Consider the following 21,951-nt stretch of genomic DNA (forward strand, 5'->3'; position numbering starts at 1 on the left):
CAGGTATCGCTAACTAAGCAGAGGCAGGATACACTCCAAAACGTGGCCAGAGGTACAGCGATTCGAACGGAGGCTGGCGTGTGAGTGAGGAGAGCCACCGCCCAGCTCCCCACTCCTGACGTCACACTTCGCCCTCCTCTCTGTGTCTCTCTCAGATTCGCGCAAATAAATCGGTTCTGCAAGCGATTGAGAGAAGTCACAAAATCAACCGGAATGTTCAAGCAAATTATAGGAAAAAAACAGACTGAAATCCATTAAGTAGTTCTCTCGTGAAAAGCAGACAGACAGACATTGGATTTTATATATAAAATATATATAATACAGTGGTGTGAAAAACGATTTGCCCCCTTCCTGATTTCTTATTCTTTTGCATGTTTGTCACACAAAATGTTTCTGATCATCAAACACATTTAACCATTAGTCAAATATAACACAAGTAAACACAAAATGCAGTTTTTAAATGATGGTTTTATTATTTAGGGAGAAAAAAATCCAAACCTACATGGCCCTGTGTGAAAAAGTAATTGTCCCCTGAACCTAATAACTGGTTGGGACACCCTTAGCAGCAATAACTGCAATCAAGCGCTTATGCGATAACTTGCAATGAGTCTTTTACAGCGCTCTGGAGGAATTTTGGCCCACTCATCTTTGCAGAATTGTTGTAATTCAGCTTTATTTGAGGGTTTTCTAGCATGAACCGCCTTTTTAAGGTCATGCCATGGCATCTCAATTGGATTCAGGTCAGGAATTTGACTAGGCCACTCCAAAGTCTTCATTTTGTTTTTCTTCAGCCATTCAGAGGTGGATTTGCTGGTGTGTTTTGGGTCATTGTCCTGTTGCAGCACCCAAGATCGCTTCAGCTTGAGTTGACGAACAGATGGCGGACATTCTCCTTCAGGATTTTTTGGTAGACAGTAGAATTCATGGTTCCATCTATCACAGCAAGCCTTCCAGGTCCTGAAGCAGCAAAACCACCCCAGACCATCACACTACCACCACCATATTTTACTGTTGGTATGATGTTCTTTTTCTGAAATGCTGTGTTCCTTTTACGCCAGATGTAACGGACATTTGCCTTCCAAAAGTTCAACTTTTGTCTCATCAGTCCACAAGGTATTTTCCCAAAAGTCTTGGCAATCATTGAGATGTTTCTTAGCAAAATTGAGACGAGCCCTAATGTTCTTTTGCTTAACAGTGGTTTTGCCTTGAAATCTGCCATGCAGGCCGTTTTGCCCAGTCTCTTTCTTATGGTGGAGTCGTGAACACTGACCTTAATTGAGGCAAGTGAGGCCTGCAGTTCTTAGACGCTGTCCTGGGGTCTTTGTGACCTCTCGGATGAGTCGCCTCTGCGCTCTTGGGGTAATTTTGGTCGGCCGCCACTCCTGGGAAGGTTCACCACTGTTCCATGTTTTTGCCATTTGTGGATAATGGCTCTCACTGTGGTTTGCTGGAGTCCCAAAGCTTTAGAAATGGCTTTATAACCTTTACCAGAATGATAGATCTCAATTACTTCTGTTCTCATTTGTTCCTGAATTTCTTTGGATCTTGGCATGATGTCTAGCTTTTGAGGTGCTTTTGGTCTACTTCTCTGTGTCAGGCAGCTCCTATTTAAGTGATTTTTGATTGAAACAGGTGTGGCAGTAATCAGGCCTGGGGGTGGCTACGGAAATTGAACTCAGGTGTGATACACCACAGTTAGGTTATTTTTTGAACAAGGGGGCAATTACTTTTTCACACGGGGCCATGTAGGTTTGGATTTTTTTTTCTCCCTAAATAATAAAAACCATCATTTAAAAACTGCATTTTGTGTTTACTTGTGTTATATTTGACTAATGGTTAAATGTGTTTGATGATCAGAAACATTTTGTGTGACAAACATGCAAAAGAATAAGAAATCAGGAAGGGGGCAAATAGTTTTTCACACCACTGTATATATATATCTGAGTCTCTCTATGTGTAAAAGAGAGCCCCTTTACTGTCTGAATCCCCTTTGATTTATGAGTGACCGGTGGCGGCATCTTTAGAACTGATCTTCCCTACGACAGATCGTCTGCTAAACCCAGGTAGCTCAAAGGAATGCCTCCTAAGTACTTCCAGTGAAACCTGTGAGGCTGTCGCTGTATTTTTCAATCAAAAAATTAATGATATTAGAAATAACATAGTATATCTCCCCAACACTAAGGATCCTCCTAAACCCCAGCATTCCTGTTATAAACAAATTAAACTCTTTCACTAGGATAGATTTAACTGAATTACATAAAATAATTTCTCAACTAAAACCCTCCACCTGCGTCCTTGACCCGATACCAACAAATTATTTCAAAGAAGTATCGGGTGCTAATTGATAATGTTCTTGACATAGTAAATTCGTCATTAGATACGGGGGTCTTCCCAGACTGTCTTAAGACTGCTGTAGTTAAACCCCTTCTTAAGAAACATAATCTTGACCCCTCAGCTCTTGAAAATTTTAGACCCATCTCTAACCTGCCTTTCTTAAGTAAAGTTCTGGAGAAGGCAGTCATTATGCAGTTAAATGACCACCTCAATAAACCTGCTATTCTTGATAAATTTCAGTCGGGTTTTAGAACAAATCACAGCACAGAAACTGCACTCGTTAAAGTAGTAAATGATTTGCGGGTGAATGCAGACAGAGGCCATTTATCTGTTCTCATCCTCTTAGATCTGAGTGCTGCATTTGACACCATTGATCATAATATTCTTAGAAATCGCCTTAGTCAATGGGTGGGCCTCTCTGGCAGTGTCTTAAATTGGTTTGAATCCTACCTGACAGGGAGAAAATTTTTGTTAGTTGTGGTAATCACAACTCAAAGACACATGATATCCAATATGGTGTTCCACAAGGCTCTATCCTGGGTCCGCTGCTCTTCTCAATCTACATGCTTCCGTTAGGTCAGATTATCTCAGGGCACAACGTGAGCTACCACAGCTATGCTGATGACACACAGCTGTACTTATCAATAGCACCTGATGACCCGATTCTCTTGATTCACTAACACAATGTCTGACTTGTATCTCAGAATGGATGAATAGTAACTTTCTCAAGTTAAATAAAGAGAAAACTGAAATCTTAGTGATTGGCAATAATGGATACAATGAGGCTATTAGAAATAAACTGGATACATTAGGATTAAAAGTCAAGACGGAGGTAAAAAGCTTAGGGGTAATTGTTGACTGTAATCTGAATTTTAAATCATATTAATCAGATCACTAGGACAGCATTTTTCACTTAAGAAACATAGCTAAAGTTAGACCTCTTATATCACTAAAAGATGCTGAGAAATTAGTTCACGCTTTGTAATCAGACACTAGATTACTGTAACGCACTCCTCTCAGGACTACCCAAAAAGACATAAATCGCTTGCAACGAGTGCAGAATGCAGCTGCTAGAATCCTAACTAGGAAAAGAAAATCTGAGCACATTTCTCCAGTTTTGATGTCACTACACTGGTTACCTGTGTCATTCAGGATTGACTTTAAAATTCTGCTTATGGTTTATAAAGCCTTAAATAATCTCGCCCCATCTTATATATCGGAATGTCTGACACCTTATATTCCAAATCGTAACCTTAGATCCTCAAATGAGTGTCTCCTTAGAATTCCAAGAACAAAACTTAAAAGAAGTGGTGAGGCGGTTGGCCTTCTGCTGCTATGCACCTAAAATCAGGAATAGCCTGCCAATAGGAATTCGTCTAATACGGTGGAGCACTTTAAAAAACTGCTGAAAACACATTATTTTAACATGGCCTTTTTATAACTTCACTTTAACTTAATCCTGATACTCTGTATGTTCAATTCATCACAATAACTATTTATGGTGGCTCTAAAATCCATACTGACCCCTACTCTCTCTTCTGTTTCTTTTTCCGGTTTCTCTTCACCTACTCAAAGCATCATGATGCTCCAGCAATGATGGATCGATCAAAATCCAGAAGTCTACGTGACCATCATCATCATCAAGTCCTTCCGTGAGAACCCTAAATCCAAAGAGGACTGTTTCATTTATGTTAGGTAGAATGCCCAGAGAGGACTGGGCAGTCTAATGGTCTGGAATCCCTACAGATTTTATTTTTTTCTCCAGCCGTCTGGAGTTTTTTTTGTTTTTTCTGTCCACCCTGGCCATTGGACCTTACTCTTATTCTATGTTAATTAATGTTGACTTATTTTATTTTCTTACTGTGTCATTTATTTTTCTGTTCTTCATTATGTAAAGCACTTTGAGCTACTTTTTGTATGAAAATGTGCTATATAAATAAATGTTGTTGTTGTTGTATCGCTCCGAGAGACAGCACTATTCAGCTGCTCCGGCTCAATCGGTCCTTCCCTCGCCCACTCGGTCAAAGTACCCGATTCCCTTGTAGGGCTTGCACAGAACTGGCACCCACTACTAATCACTCGCAGGCCCGATTAACTCTGCGTCCCTCTATTATGTACGGTACGGGTCTCGCTTACCTATATACCTATATATATATACACACACACACACACACACTTTGGGGTGTGAGCAGCTGTTGCTGGGGGTGCCAGAATCCATCGAGAAAGAAAAACTAAAAACATTATTTGTACAAAATCTTAATTTATCTATCTATCTATTCCTAAATAATTAAATGGGCAGGCTATTTCGTATCAGTGCAATACGCTGCTTGTTAAAACGGATGACTCCTGCTCTTACGTGCACTTAGTGCTGCGTGGGTATTATGAACTCTCTTATCTATTCAAGTCCTATTTAAATTTTAAATATAAGTAATTTTTATTTAGTCGACAGAAATATGTTTAGTAGGAATGTAAGTTAAACTTAGTCATCATTGCATAAATTTTTCTTCACCATAGAAATTTAAAGACTAAATTCAACTTCCATTCCTACCAAAGATATTTCTGGCGACTAAATAGAACCTACTTATATCCAAAATCGAGCTATTGAGCTGTCGCCTGCCTGCCTGAATAAGTCACCCTCGCTTCGCTCTTACTTTTTTATCGTTCATTTAATCATGGCTAGTCGCGGAAAAATTATAAAATGGAACGAGGATTACAGTGAGTATGGCTTTACCAAAACAATTATTGATGGCGAATAAAGTATCCATTATTCATAAAGCTTCAATTGGTGATCTGTTTTTCTGTGTTAACCTCATATTTTTTCATACTTCTTCTCAAACCAAGGGGGTGGGAGGGTAAAATGAATCAGAAAGCGCTGATCAATGTAATCGGTGTACCAGGAAATCATGCATTGACAGAAGTTCCCCTTTGCTTGGAATGCAAAGTGTGATTAAATGCGTTATTTTTTAACACGTTATGCAGCACATGCATCGAAACTTCTCAGCTGTACTTGTGCTAAGAAAAGGAAACATTTTAAAAATAACGTAACACGATTGTCAATGTAACCTTTTGTAAGTAGTGCCTGGAGGATTCAGAGTGTGGAGAAACTCTAGAGACAGCGTGTGTATTAACTTGTGCATTTTTCTGCGAGTATTTGGTGGCAGCGTGACAAAGTTGCTTCCGCAAGACCGCGTTAGCTGCGGAGCTCAGCTCAGAGCGAAATGAGGTGAATGGGAGGGGAGATGATGACGTGACTCCCCCACCCGCCTCAACTGTCAATCTCCCCACAGACACAGGCTCTCGGAATTTGCATAAGCACAACCCGTCACCAGCAATTTTAACTTAGTTACAAAGTGATCAAAACTCTCGTTTATACCTTGCATCCTCTCATTAAACTTGTATCCCGCATTAGTCGTGGGCATGACAAACGCCAGCGACAGCCTGTCTATGAACTTAATTTAAACTTTAGGTTTACACCGTGCTTTGTTTCCGAAGTAGCTGCAGTCATGAATATGCTTGTATGGGTCACTGTGCATGACAAACGGCAGTGGGAGCGTGTCTATAAACTTAATTTAAACTTACGGTTTACACCGTGCTTTGTTTCCACAGTAGCTGCACTTACGAATATGCTTGTATGTGTCACTCACTCTCTTCTTATTGTTTTGCTGCCTTCTCAATTGTATAATGCATGCTTTCTTCAGCGCTTTTTGGAGCTTTTCCTTGTTTTCTACGTACTGCACTCACAGTCAGTTCACGTGATTACGTGGGAGGCGTGATGATGTCACACGAAACTCCGCCCCCCCACAGCCATCGAGCTGAACTCCATTACAGTATATGGAGAAAAATAGGTTCCAGTTATGACCATTACGCGTAGAATTTCAAAATGAAACCTGCCCAAGTAAGTAAGTAAGCTGTAAGGAATAAGCCTGCCAAATTTCAGCCTTCCACCTACAGGGGAAGTTGGAGAATTAGTGATGAGTGAGGGCTTTGCCTTTTATTAGTGTATACATACACACACACAATTTTTAACTTTATATGATTTGTTGGAGGCATTTAAATTACATGATAGCATCCTGTTCTGCAAAACAAAGGAAACTTTGACATGGTGTGCAGTTTCACGCACAACACGTACAACACGCAACCTCCAATTAACAGGATACTAGTGTCTTTTTAAGGAGAATCCCACTGCACCTTTATTTGACTGTTTCATCTTAACCCTGCTCCCATTACACCCTGGGATGCAGTTATTTTAAAATTTGTTTGAAACTAGAAAGATTCTTTTTTTTTTTTCCGTAGACCCATTTGCACAAGGTGACTTACAACATTTGAGGTACAATAAGTTCCATTTCTTTTGTTTTTCCAGTTGGAGCCCAGGCAGGTGAAGTGACTTGCTTATTGTCATTAAGTGTCAGTAGCCGGATTTGAACCCACAACCTCTGGGTTTACAGTCCAAAGCCATTGCCACTCTGCCACACTGCACTATTAATTATTTACCCAACATCTTTATCCAAGGAAACTTACAACCATTTGAGAAACAATCGGTTACTTTAGTTTTGTTTTTCCAGATGGAACGCTGGCAGGTGAAGTGACACAATTGTGGTCACACAGTGTCAGTAGCAGGATCTGACCCCACAACCACGGCCTGCTACTGTGTGAAGAAGACAATGAGAAGAACAAATGTTTTTTGAATATACAGCTCCATTTAGCGCGGTTACCCAGTTTATTTATTCATACTATTTTTTAAATTGAAAATGGCTTTTTGTGTTTATTTACTGTTATTTGTTATCTCTTATTTTCTATATTTGTTATTATTCATGTTATTAAAAATTGGTAAAGTTTAATTCTCTCTTTTTTTTAAAATTACCTAGATTAGCACTGTGCAAAACAGTAATATTCTTCATAGCCAATACACAACTGATTTAAAAAATGTATGCAACTATAAATGCTAAAACATAATAGAATTAGTCATATGACCAAGACAGGGGTGCCCTTACTTCTGTGTATACAGCGCACATTCAATTAGTGGGTCAAGTTAGCAACATCCCTCTTACCTAAAGTTTGTGATCATTTACCCAGAAAGCCTACAGAATGCACACTGGTAAGGTAGTAACAGAGGGGCGGTGAGGTACACATTGTGCCTGCATATGGCAAGGAAACACAGATTAATGTGACCAGTTCTCATGTGCATTAAAGGTCTTTTGCTTATAAAATATTTTATAAGAAACATCAGCTTCAGTTACTGGAACAAAGTATCAAAGAATCAAAGTCAATAATGGAAGGACATAACCAGCACTGCACTGTAGTCAGTACTTTTTTTCACCTTCACTCCAGCTCACCTGGTACAAAGACAGTGTCCCCTGGCTTTTGAAGAATCTCCAAGGGCCTGAACTCGGGCGGCCAAGTTGGCAGCTGAGTTCTTGGATAAATAACACTGAACCAGGTAATGGCTTCGTCCTGCTGATTGCCTCCATCATCCCGGGTTACCTTGATGAGCTCGCGGGGGGTGTTTGTTGGAAAAAGGCACCAGCGTTTGTGTCCTTGAACGAGTGAATTCCATGCACTGGTGCCAAGAGGATCGATGTGAATTCCTGTCCCCGAGCGTGCAGGTCCCATAACAAACCACCTAAAAAAGTAAACAACATTCGCTCAATTACTGGACTTTTAAAATCAAACTAGGCTTCCCAGGTAGGAACAAAAAAAAAATTATAAATGTTATATTATAGTTAGGGGCGGCACGGTGGCGCAGTGTTAGCGATGCTGCCTCGCACTAAGAAGACCTGGGTTCGCTTCCCGGGCCCTCCCTGCTTGGAGTTTGCATGTTCTCCCCGTGTCTGCGTGGGTTTCCTCCCACAGCCCAAAGACATGCAGGTTAGGCGCACTGGCGATCCTAAATTGTCACTAGAGTGTGCCCTGGCGCCCTGCCTGGGATTTGTTCGTGCCTTGCACCCTGTGCTGGCTGGGATTGGCTCCAGAAGACCCCCCATGACCCTCTGTTAGGATATAGCAGGTTGGACAATGGATATTATAGTTAAGGGTTAAAAAGTCTGTGTGTTTCATTTTGAGAAATGTACCTAATAGCTAACAAGAGAATGGAATAACAGTCTGTCGCCTTTAACCCTTTGCTTGATCTGTAAGAAATGGGAAACATCTGTTGTTCTCAATGTGACTCTCTTAACAAGAAGATTCTTCCATCACAGTGCAGATCCTGTGCATGGCAATCCTTGACACTCTTTTTCTATAATAAAAAGCCTGACGGTTTTTAAGAGCTGTGAGAGAAGAAGCCTCCAGGATACGGACAGGACAGTGACACCTCCTTCATTCTCACTGCCTCACTATATACAATGGAACGTGAACAAGCAAGTAATTAAAAACATAAAAACTCTTTCCATAGATCTTTATTATTCTTTCATTACTACTTTTAACTGAATATATTATTTAAAAAATTAAAAAAAAAAAAAAAGGAACTCTGATATTTAAACAGAAAGAAGAAAATGTGGTCAGTTCAGCAACTCTCAGAATCGACCATACAGATAAAAAAAAAAATCGTCAGATCTAAACCCACAGAAGGCCCGAAAATACACAAACTATCACAAGATGGAATTCCGTTCTAAAGAATTAGATTGAAATTCATCCAAAATACTCTGCATCCAGCCACCCCTCCTTTAAGAATGAATCTTTTCCTCAAAACCCCTAAGGGTGAAGTTTCAGAATGTGAACACGTTACAATTAATTTAAACTAAAACAAAACAGCCACAGTGGAAAGATGAGCCCAGATCACAGACAGACACGCGCAGACACAAGTCCCAAAACACACACGGTTTTATTTTCTTCTCTTCCTTTCAGTGTACAGATCACCTACGATACTGCTCAGTCCCTTCTTTTCTCTTCTGCCGCCTCCACTCCTCTCCTAGCAAGCTCTGTCCTCTGCCTCCCGACTCCGGCTCACCGAGTAATGGAGTGAGGCGGCCCCTTTTACAATGTACCCAGATTGTGCTCCAGGTGCTCGTTGATGAGTCTTCCTGCAGCACTTCCTGGTGTGGGCACCCGGAAGCACTCCGGGTGTATCTGGTTCCTATTCCGGCAGCACTTTCTGGTGTGGCGGAAGTGTTACAGTCCATGGATCCGGAACCATAACATGGGGCCCAACAGGGTTGAGCTTCCAAGCTCTGTTCCCGTGGTCCCAACACCCACCAAGGCAGCTGCCCTCTTGTGTTCTGGAGGAGATATGGCTCCTCTCCCAGTTCTTCTACTCTCAGAGCGTGAGCCCCAGCCATCCGCCACACCACATACAATGACCTCGTTTTGCTCAAACTAACACCACAATACATTAAAATTCAGCAAAATTAGTTTAGCTAGCTGTAACAATGATGGATGGATTAAAAGGCAGAACTCTACGTGACCATCTTCTTCAAGCACTTCCGCGAAAACCCTAAATCCAAAGAGGACTGTTTCATTGATGTTAGGTAGAATGCCCAGAGGGGACTGGGTGGTCTCATGGTCTGGAATCCCTACAGATTTTATTTTTTCTCCAGCCATCTGGAGTTTTTTTGTTTTTTCTGTCCCCCCTGGCCATTGAACCTTACTCTTATTCGATGTTAATTAATGTTGATTTATTTTGTTTTCTTATTGTGTCTTTTATTTTTCTATTCTTTATTATGTAAAGCACTTTGACCTACTGTTTGTATGAAAATGTACTATATAAATAAATGTTGTTGTTGTTGTTGTTGTTGTAACAGCAAATCCTGCAGTCTGTGCAAAGGGGGATATTGGATGTGAGCCCACCAAGCTGTGCACGATACCCACATGGCTTTTGCACACACATGCTTCAATGTACAGTATACGTGAAACTTGTACACCGAAATACTTCCGTAACTCCTTACTGGAAAAAAATTTAATTCAAGCACAAAATACTTCCTTATGCACAATATTTTGAGTAATCCATCCATCATCCAACCCGCTATATCCTTACTACAGGGTCACGGGGGTCTGCTGGAGCCAATCCCAGCCAACACCGGGCACAAGGCAGGAAAAAAACCCCAGCCAGGGTGCCAGCCCACCGCAGGGCACACACACCCACACACCAAGCACACACTAGGGACAATTTAGAATCGCCAATGCACTTAACCTGCATGTCTTTGGACTGTGGAAAGAAACCAACGCAGACACGGGGAGAACATGCAAACTCCACGCAGGGAGGACCCAGGAAGCGAACCCACAGGTCTCCTAACTGCGAGGCAGCAGCGCTACCCACTCCGTCACCGTGCCGCCCTATTTTGAGTAATTTAACTGTAAATGTCCCTTTTGGGTTCATTAAAGTTCATTTGATCTAACTAAGAATGAAAGAAAGTAATGTTAGCTTTTGCTCTAAACCAGGGGTCTCCAACTCCAGTCCTGGAGAGCTACTGTGGCTGCAGGTTTTCATTCTAACCTGTTTCTTAATTAGTGGCCAGATTTTGCGCTAATTAACTCTTTGCCTTAATTTTAATTGATGCACAACTTAAGACTCAGGCCCCTTAATTATTTCTTTTTTTTTCCTTAATTAGCCACCAAACAATAATTAAGACACAAAATGTACCAACACATAAACCACTGAAAAAAACTGAAAATAAAGAACGGTGAAGGCCTCAGTAATGTCGATCTGCTCAGGTCCACAAAACATTTTGACCGACCGTGCTCTTAAAAAAGAAACAGTTTTGGAAATGTCTGCCATGGCAGAATGAGCGCCACGGAATTAAATAACAGGTTTAACTTGCAAAGAAAACTGAGAGGAGAACCTTCCAGAAGAACAACCATCTCTGCAGCAATCCACCAATCAGGCCTGTATGGTAGAGTGGCCAGACGGAAGCCACTCCTTAGTAAAAGACACATGGCAGCTAATGTTCCCTCTAAGGAGTAGCATATAGTGAGCAAAAAACATTGTTTATGAGCGACATTTTGTTTAAGCCAAAAATTTATGAGCACCAATTTTCGCGATAAGTACGAGCAACGGCGTCAGAATGGGCGATCGTGCGGGAAGTATGAGCGACGCTCTGAATTCGTGTGAGCGATCGCTCACGCGCTCAGCTTAGAGGGAACATTGATGGCAGCCTGCCTGGAGTTTGCCAAAAGGCACCTGAAGGACTCTCAGACCATGAGAAACAAAATTCTCTGGTCTGATGAGACAAAGATTGAACTCTTTGGTGTGAATGCCAGGCGTCACGTTTGGAGGAAACAAGACGCCGCTCATCACCAGGCCAATACCATCCCTACCGTGAAGCATGGTGGTGGCAGCATCATGCTGTGGGGATGAAACTGAAAGACTAGTCAGGATAAAGGGAAAGATGACTGCAGCAATGTACAGAGACATCCTGGATGAAAACCTGCTCCAGAGCGCTCTTGACCTCAGACTGGAGCGACGGTTCATCTTTCAGCAGGACAACGACCCTAAGCACACAGCCAAGATATCAAAGGAGTGGCTTCATGACAACTCTGTGAATGTCCTTGAGTGGCCCAGCCAGAGCCCAGACTTGAATCCGATTGAACATCTCTGGAGAGATCTTAAAATGGCTGTGCACCGACACCTCCCATCCAACCTGATGGAGCTCAAGAGGTGCTGCAAAGAGGAATGGGCGAAACTGGCCAAGGATAGGTGTGCCAAGCTTGTGGCATCATATTCAAAAAGTCTTGAGGCTGTAATTGCTGACAAAGGTGCATCGACAAAGTATTGAGCAAAGGCTGTGAATACTTATGGACATGTGATTTCTCAGTTTTTTTATTTTTAATAAATTTGCAAAAACCTCAAGTAAACTTTTTTCACGTTGTCATTATGGGGTGTTGTGTGTAGAATTCTGAGGAAAAAAGTGAATTTAATCCATTTTGGAATAAGGCTGTGACAAAATGTGGAAAAAGTGATGCGCTGTGAATACTTTCCGGATGCACTGTATATATGTACAAAGCTGTGTTTTCATTCATCTACATATGCAGTATGTCACTTTTTTCTTTTTTATGTCTTACAGGAACCACAGAATAGAAATGTCATTGGCATGCGGTGGATAAGCTGTGTTATGCAGCTGCAGAAATGACACAGAAAAAAAACAAAGGTATGAAAGTGTCTGTAGTTTAACATTTGAATCTGTTGTTGATACTAAAGTTTAGGAAGGGAGTAACATAATGGGGTTTATTTTATTCATTTACAGTGCTGTTTAAATATATATAGTGCTGTAACTTCTACATGGTTAGCCTGAAATGTATGCAAAAACTCTTCAGTTAAATTCTGCAATATGTCCTTTAATCATGTCTGAATCATTTGATTTGTAATTTTAAATGTGGAGCAGAAGGGTAAATCAAGGAAAAATGTGTCTTTCTCCCCAACATTACGGAGGGCACTTTACCTATACATTTATTTTTGATTATTTCATTTTAATTCTATGGAAAAAAATTTGGATGCGAGCGTCAGTTGGCTTTACACCATCGGAACCAAGTTACCCAAACTATTCTCTAACATTTTAGTAATTATTTACCACTTTGATGCTGATCTTTCTGATCATAAAATTGGTCATTACGATAGCAATTGACCAGAAGAATTCCTAGTTAATTGCAGAATTACGGTATTCAGAAGAATTCCTAGTTAATTGCAGAATTACGGTATTCGAAGGTTCCTCTAGACTGCCTCTTTCTCTTGCACGATTTCACACAAAAAAATGAATCAGCACATCGTCATCTCATAACAGGCTTACATTTAGAGTTTGATATTTTATGGCACACAGACACGCACTCATCTTTAAGATATCGATGTTTTCGGTATCAGGGGATCCTAAAACGTCAAGATCCGTCGAAAACAGGAGATCAAAATTTTTGACTAGTCTGAAGCTTTTGTTCCTCCCCCATAGACAAAAAGTTAAGGTGGGAGAAGGCGCAAAGCAAAAAATCGGGAGTGGTCTCCCCTCGACTTTCTCGTATACTCAGATATTGGGATGGATATTTGAGGAGTAAACCACAAGACAAGGATTATAATTTTTCAATTATGTACATTAAAGAACCAACAACAACAAATCAAATTTATAATAATTGTTCAATATATTATTAAAGTAAAGTTGAATAAATCAGACTGTGCAGCTGAATAAAAGGTAAAATAGCACTTCCGGTTAACGAAAATCACCCAAAAGTTGATAGAAATCTACACTTTGTACCTAATACTTGTATGCATACGTACTCAAGTTATCGTGTTTACACACAAACACACACAGACAGAATTCCAAAAATGGTATTTTCAGACTCGGGGAGTCAAAATCTCAAAAAGGACTTTTTTGTAGGATTACAATACTATCCGTACACGAGAAAGTCAGAGAGGTCTAAAACGTTGAGATTCATCAAAATCTCGACATCGAATCTTTGTACGATTACAATACTTTCGCTATACTTCGTATATGAGAAAGTAAAAAAGCTGATCACAAAACACACAAAAAAAAATCATTCGACTCCGACTCCTTAGTTTCTTGTACTTCTGACTCCGACTCCCCAACTCTGACTCATCTGTATTTAATATACTAATATATTTTCCATGTTGATTGAAGGAAGGCAACACACACGTCATCCTTTAACCACAGAACTACTGGCTAGGAAGCGGACTCTCTACCATATTGGCCAGTTTAAACAAAACACGAGAACCCCTGAACACGCATCAGGCCATAGCACACCCCTCCACCTACATCATTACACTTGTTTACACTCACATGAACTTCTTAAACACATTATATTTGAAATAAAATATAAACACTTTTTGTAATGTACCATAATCCAGATTACAATATGTGAATGTCCGGTTGTATAATAACTCCGTTGAACTTCACACTAGTAGTAACACAACTATGCTCTGGGCTTTATTCTTACATCAGAGAAGTACTTAATTAGGACTATTGTTTATGACATGGGACATGTGAACTTGCTTTATTTTTTTTTTCATTATAATTTAAAATTATTAGGAGTCGGAGTTGGTACATTTTAGCTGACTCCGACCCCTGACTCCAGGTACCCAAAATTGTCTCCGACTCGGACTCCACAGCCCTGCTGAAAACTACACAAAGACGATGTTTTAAAAATGCCAGCAACCATAACAAAAAATGAATTTCTTAAAACCATACAAAAAAAACCATCAAGCAGCCCCGACTCCCCAGTACTGTACCTGTATGGCGGTCTGCGCTTCTCACCAGCAAACTGAAAGAGGTCATCCCTGAAGAAAATGGGCACCTCATAATCCTCCAGCAGTTTCCTGCGCTTGGCGTGCTCACCGTAACTACTGTCAAAGATGTAGAGGGGGCTGTCGTCATGAGTCGTCTCCATGTACTCTACATAGTACTTCATTTTCATCTTTACAGAGTACCCATCGTTGTCCTCCCCACACTTGAATTTCTGGTTGCGATACTTGCGCTTGAGTCTCTCCAGTGTCCACTTCTCCAGAGCTGGCCAGTTATCCTGACAGTTAAGCAGCACCACGGGTTTATACGGTTTTTCAAAGCGCTCAACAAACTCTTCTATGGTGAGCTGAAGGCCATCCACTCGCTCCACATTATCCTGAATCAATAAACACAATAATAATTAATTTTTTCTTATATTACATCCACCTCTACCCTAAACCATCCAAAGCATTTCACAAATATTCAAAAGGGTACAGCAGGAAAAGACCAGTGTTAAAAAAGTCAAACTTGTCTACAGTTAGCGGAAAGCCATCAACCTGCTCCGTATTATCATGAATCAATAAACACAATAATAAATAATACATTTCGCTTCTATAGAATTCTCCCCAAATGGAAGGCTCTTCAGAAATGTTTAGAAGCACTAAGCTAGCGCACTGAACATCCCTGCTTGGCAAGTAGCAACAAAACTGTCAGTCGATCATTCTGAAGCCCACTTAATTCAAAACAGGGTCATTATGCTAGACATTATATGTCCTACAATGGGCATAAGGCAAAAAACTGCACTGGACAGGGTGCCAGGTGTGGACATTAGAGGGCACCAGAGATTACCCAACCCCACAGACGCAAGTCCAGTTAAAATAAAGAGGATTTACTTTCACACAACCTCCCACTGGTCCAGTGTGGTGCCGAGATGTCACCTGCTGCACCAGGGTCCCATCCCAGGTAGTCTGTTGTGTTGTGGGTGCAGCAGCGCTTTATCGGCGCATGCTCCCAATTGCTCTCTCTTCCACAAAAGGTTCCAAAAATGCAATAAACACAAATCTTTCCACTTTCTCTTTCTTTCATTTCTCCTCCTCTACACCTCCCAGGCAAGCTTTGTCACCTGTCTCGGATTTTCAGAGTTGTGGCCGGCAGCTCCTTTTAAATAATCCCCGTGCGTACTTCTTGTGTCCCAAAGGTTTGGCCTAGAAGCAACGCTGGGTAAGGCTGGAACCCCACAAAGTTGGGCTCCCCAGTCACCGCAGCACCCCCTGGAGGCTCCCAACAAGGCAGAGTCAAAGAACTCCATTTCCCATGATGCCTTGCTGTGGTGCTGCCATCTAGCAATCCGCAGGAGATAATGCCCCGTACTTGCTTGCTTGCTTGCTCTCCCTCTCTTTCTCCCAGTCCTTTCAAATACGGAGGCAGCCCGGCCATAACTCACACAGGTTTATCACGTTCATGCTAGGGCCCAAATTGTAACTGGCAATCAAATTAAACTGCACGTCTTTGGGGATTTGATTTTGATTTGACATACTTTATTAATCCCAGAGTGGAAAACATCTTTACGCATGACCTTTTGAGAGTCAGAGTGCAGGATCACAGCCATTGTACAGCATCCCTAGAGAAATTTTCAGGTTAAAGGCCAAAATATGGGAAGTGGGAAAAAGTTCAAGAGCACGAAAAGAACATGAACAGTCCACATGGACAACTTCCAGACGCTGGACTCAAATAAAGGACGCCATGACCCTGACTCAGCAGCACTAGCCGCCGCACTATCAAGCCGACCGGTATCAACATTTTCAAAGCTCAAATAAAAGATGAAATAAACAGTAATTAAATATACAGTTCTAGAAAAGAGGGAGTGGTTAGAAGCACGCGCAGATACAGCGCATTGCCGCACCCACCACACGACAATCCAACTCAGGATCCCAGATTAGGACCCGAGTGCAGCTATACAATGGGTGACACCTCAGCACCACACAAGTTCAGATGGAGTGGAACCAGTGGGAGGTTTTTTATGGTGACTGGAGTGCCAATTCTGCCACCAACCCCCACAGGACCCTTGGTGACTTAATGAATATAGCTCCTTAGCTACACATACAGGGTGGTCCAGATCTAATTATGCAGATCCAGATTGTCTGGATGACTTTGATTTATGCGGGGCCAATTCCAGTTCGGCACGAAGACGATTCTTCATGTTGTCAGTTCGCACACTTCTCGATGGCCCGGGATTTTTCTGGTGATTTTTTTTAAGTAATAAACTTAATAAGTTATAGCGTAATGAAAACTGCATAATTAGATCTGGACCACCCTACACTTTAGACAATGCAGCAAATGAACACCTTGACGGTGACTCTACTCCAGCAGAGACTTAAGCATCTCAAGTTTTTCTCTGCAGGCTGGAGGGCCTACATGCAGGGCTGGATGGAGATTAACGTCATACCCACGATGGAGCAATTGCAGTTTAAAGGCCTCGCTCAAGGGCCCAACGGAGCAGAATCCCTTTTGGCGTTTATGAGATTCGAACCAGCAACCTTCCAATTGCCAGTGTAGATCCCTAGCCTCAGAGCAACCACTCCGTTCTAGAAGACAATGAAAAAATAAAATAAATACAGTTTGTGATATAGAATACCATAAAATGGACTTGAACATCAGGAGGAGAACTGAGAGAAAGGGTAAGAAGACCAGCGTTCACTAACGGTCATGCTGAACAGATGTGTTTCAAGTTTCATTTTTCACCTCAGTAGAACTAATTAGTTTACGGAGGCCATTTCAAAGTCTGGGAGCAATAGAGCTGAAAACGGCCCATTGGTTACTATGGGGCACAACAAGACAGCCACCATCAATGGACCGAGTGGGCAGTCAGGACTGTAGTGGCATGGGTAGTTACAACTGTGGTTAAACAAAAAGCCATTTAAAGGGCTAGCAACATGATTTTAAACTCATTCCTGGAAAACACAGAAAGCCAGTGAAGGCTGAAGAGAACAGGCATTATGTGTGGAAGAGGACTCTAGCAGCAACGTAACACAGCTTGGGTGGTACTGAAGTCACTATGGGATGTGATAAAAGTATGGACATGTAAAAGATAGTAACAAGTGGACATGGAAAATGCTGCCGGACGGAAGTAGGAAACTTCTGTCTTACAAACCAAATGTCCCAAATGCCTCTGAATATTGGGAGGAATCAAAAAACAGTGTTGCCAGGATTCCTCACAGCATCTGAAGTTGTGATGGTAGGATCACCTACACTGGAATAAATGACCAGTTTGTGCAGTAGAGAGCAGGACCTTAAGGACCTTTAAAAGTTTGCTTCGTGTCAATTTGGACAACCGAGGAGAATTGAATTGGCAAGCTGGCCCGTTCTCCTCAAAGCTGATCTAAGTCAAGTCATCCCGCATGTCCTTCTCCCATAGACAATCCACATAAACAGCTTATTTTAATACTGGGCGGCAGGAGATGAAAGCCTAGCCCACCTTTCACAGGATTACATAATGTACTGCCAGTAATGCTAATGAATAGATAGATAGATAGATAGATAGATAGATAGATAGATAGATAGATAGATAGATAGATAGATAGATAGATAGATACTATCTATCTATTCTGTATATGGGAAGCTACTGATAGGAAATATGGTTTCAGTCATTGTTTTGTGTTTCAAAGCAATTAACCATTACAGGACAGCAAAATGCCCATTTCTGGTGATGAAACATAGATGCTAACTGAAAAGTGTTTAGATTCTCACACTTATTAACAATTATAAATAGATAAAAAAAAAAAAAACTGGTGCAACTAAAGACCCATGAAGTAGCGTGGCAGATTATAGTTCTTCAGATATAACAATGAAGCATGTATTACTTAAACAAATATGCTTTGAGCAATTCCAGTTTAAGACCATCACAGGACCCTTGGTGACTTAATGAATACAGCTCCTTAGCTACACATACAGGGTGGTCCAGATCTAATTATGCAGATCCAGATTGTCGGGATGACTTTGATTTATGCGGGGACAATTCCAGTTCGGCGCGAATTCAGATTCTTCATGTTGTCAGCTCGCACACTTCTCGATGGCCCGAGATTTTTCGGGTGATTTTTTAAGTAATAAACTTAATAAGTTAAAGCGTAATGAAAATTGCATAATTAGATCTGGACCACCCTATACTTTAGACAATGCAGTAAATGAACACCTTGACGGAGACTCTACTCCAGCAGAGACTTAAGTGTCATTCTCTCTTGGTGGTTTAGCCACATTGGGCACCAGATCCTTTCATTCAGCGGGCGGCTGTTTCACACCCTCTGTGATTTCGGACTCCAGATAATTTAATCGAGTTCCCACTTGGTGATTTTTGTCATACAGATCACCCAAGCCATTTAATTTCATTGAGCGGGGTTGGGTGTGTCCCCCTTGGTGATTTCATTGCAAAGGTTGAGGACTGCGAGGCCCCTGTGCACAAACCCACAATACTCTGATGGTAGGTTGGTCCATGGCTTTACACAACTTCTAAAAAAATTATACCTGAAACTTTGTTTAGTTTTATTTTTTAAATATATGCTTGAGAAATTTTCAGTGTATCTACTGTATCTATAATATTAAACGGGTGTAACCACAAAAAGTACAACTTTCTAAATGCCCTAAAATTTAAAACAAATCTCTTAACAAAGAGGTCCTGGTAGCTTCACTCTTTAAAATTTTAAAAATAAAACAGGTTTATGGTCCTGATGGAAACGACACGATCTGAAAGGTTCTCTTGAAGCTCTACCTCGCAAAGCATCCATCCATCTTTAGTAGATACTTTGTTATTTCAATAGCGAGCTTGAACAAAACGGACATACTAAGAATAAAAATTGTGTAAGTACAGAAGACAGCGGCCTCTAGCGGAGCTCCGCGGAGGTGCAGCGCTACAGCTCTCTACGTGCAGGACGTGATGCACAAACCTATGGAGGGGTGCGCAGCAGCAAAGCTGGGGCACGAGTCCACTGTGTCGAACGAGGCACATAATAAACCTTGAATCGAGTTTGTCCTATTCTTCTGCTTATAATGAAATAATTAGGAAAAATATCGATTTTATAGAAAATCCTGCAGTTATGCATAATTCTCTTTTGAGCAATCCTGAAATATACAGTTAGCGTTTTCACGTGACAAAAATCCCAACAATAAAGCCCACAGGTGATCATTGTATTCGAACTTAAATGATCCTAATTTTTATTTAAAAATCAAAATGAAGGTGATTAGAGGTGCTTTGCTGCCCCACGTCTCTTGCTCTCCCTTATTAGATTTGTTCCTAGGGTTCTCCCATCCAGACACAAATCTACAGCTTTTGCTAACTACGTGAAAAACTTTTAAACATTTCCAAATATTCTTTGAGATAATGAGACAGTAACAACGCCATATTGTCCTAAAGTGCTAGCTTTGAAAGCTTTAACCCAAAATGACCAAATAAGCTTCCTTCCATATACATTCTAACCCACTTATGCTGCACTGTTATTTTTGTATTTATTTTCTAATACAGTATAGCAGTTTTGTATTAACAGTGCTTGATCTGTAAAGTTAATTTTTTTTATACTTGCAGTAAAAACCTTTCAAGTGTAGATTCAAGCTATTCAAGTTACGTGTTAAACTTAATTCACTTGGGCATTGTTCATTTTATTGTACTTCTCAATTTGCATGATCATGCGATGTACACTTTCTTCTTGAAATCAGCCTGATACGGTAAATGAAACTGGAATAATATTTCTTTAACTGAGTATATTGTGCATACACTGCAGGGTCTGGAACTTATCTAACAGTTTGCACTTTGTGTTAATTGGATTATTTTACATTCTGTATTACTGTTTAAATAAGTAAGTTTCCTCTGGTGGACTATGGTTTCTATAAATTGTTTCATATCATCACTATGTAGAAGCCAGAAAGGCTGACTGCTCGAATGGTTGTTTTCAAAGAACTTCATGAAAATGGAGGAGCCAGTTGCTTTCATATTAGTATCAGCAGGTAACATCTTCCAAAATGCTTCATCCCATATCCATCTCCAACTGAACAACTCCACATTAATGCATTCATTGTTGCGGTGTGGAATAATCCACATAATATAAAATTAAGATAACTCATAAGACAGCTCCTGGTCCAGGCTTCGGACTTGTCATGTCTGGACTACTTCAACGTTTTTCTGGCAGAGGCACCGGTGTGTGTCACAAAGCCACAGCAGACGATTCAAAATGCAGCAGCACATCTGGCGTTGAATTGGCCAAGGCGGGCGCATGTCCACATGTGTCTCCTCTTCTTAGATCACTGCATTGGCTCCCTGTAGCTGCACATATTAAGTTCAAATACTCAATGCTTGCCTACTGAGTAAACAAGTCAGCACCTACACGTATGGAGACACTCTGGAAGCCCTCTGCTCCTTTTAGGCAACTCCACTCTGCTGATGAAGATGCCACCTCTATGGGACAGCAAATATCAATGAGGATTCTTTCCATGGGTACCTCTTGGTGGGACGAGCTGCCTACCTCAATCTAACCTACTGACTCCCTCAGTGTGTTCAAGAAGCAATTGCAGACTCTCCTGTTCAGTAAACGTCTGACTGATATTAGCCGTTAGGTTTTTGTAACCGAGGAACTGCAACTCACTTGTATTTGGTTCTGAGGTCTTCATCTGTGATCAAGTTTGTAACTCTGCCCTGTAACAATTGCTCCCAAAATAGACCCCCAGACTGATGTTTACTCAATCATGTTGACCTCTTTTGTATATCGCTCTGGAGAAAAGCATCTGTTAAGCAATTCAATGTACATGTAACGGTAAAATTGTCCAGTTCGGCAGTTCCTGAACTGGAAACAAACTAGTGTCGGTACTCTCAGTTTTTGTCGGCTTCTCTGGTTCTCCTCTAGATGTGTTGCAAATGTTACCTGATTTCTTATGATAAAATTTATCGGAGAGAAAGGGCTTCAAATCGAGATGATATTCTAACATTACACTGACCTTGAAGGTCTGGAGGAGAGGCAAGCTCTGCTGTTCAAAATGACCTAACATTTCCATTAAAACACGCCTTGTATATTACTTGAGTTATTCAATCACATTCCAGTAAACTATTCAACATAGCTTTAAAATGGATGGTATTCATTTCTTAGCATTTCAAATCAAAATACTAACTTTATAATTTTACATACGTGAAAATATCAGATCTCATGTGCAGTCACTGCTCACTGAAAACAAACCCAGTATTTATCTGAGGAGCTCCGTGAACGGCAACCTGTTGATGCCTAAAAGTCCTGGAATTAAACTTCTACAACATAATAATGACTGCATAGCTATGTATATCAATAAAAGATTATTTTAGAAAATGCCATAACGACAAATTTAAAACGATGAAATGTAAAGACCGTTCTTAACAAGTTCCCTATCATCAATTAGAACGAAAGGTGCTATGCAAAATATTCTTTACTACTCATCTCCCAGAACAAGTAAAACACCA

At 40.9% G+C, this 21,951-nt stretch overlaps 1 protein-coding gene across 1 annotated transcript in view; it reads right to left on the reverse strand.

Moving 5' to 3' along the window:
• Nucleotides 1-21,951, reverse strand: part of jmjd6 (jumonji domain containing 6, arginine demethylase and lysine hydroxylase) — a 36,719-nt gene that overhangs the window by 13,874 nt on the left and 894 nt on the right. Inside the window, exons 2-3 of the mRNA XM_039739978.1 lie at nt 14,492-14,880; nt 7,668-7,954 (exon numbers count right to left, since the gene is read on the reverse strand). Coding sequence (XP_039595912.1) covers nt 7,668-7,954; nt 14,492-14,880 — 676 coding nt within the window. The remainder of the gene's footprint in view (nt 1-7,667; nt 7,955-14,491; nt 14,881-21,951) is intronic.

Source organism: Polypterus senegalus, chromosome 17 (genome assembly GCF_016835505.1).
Source record: "Polypterus senegalus isolate Bchr_013 chromosome 17, ASM1683550v1, whole genome shotgun sequence".
Taxonomy (NCBI): domain Eukaryota; kingdom Metazoa; phylum Chordata; class Cladistia; order Polypteriformes; family Polypteridae; genus Polypterus; species Polypterus senegalus.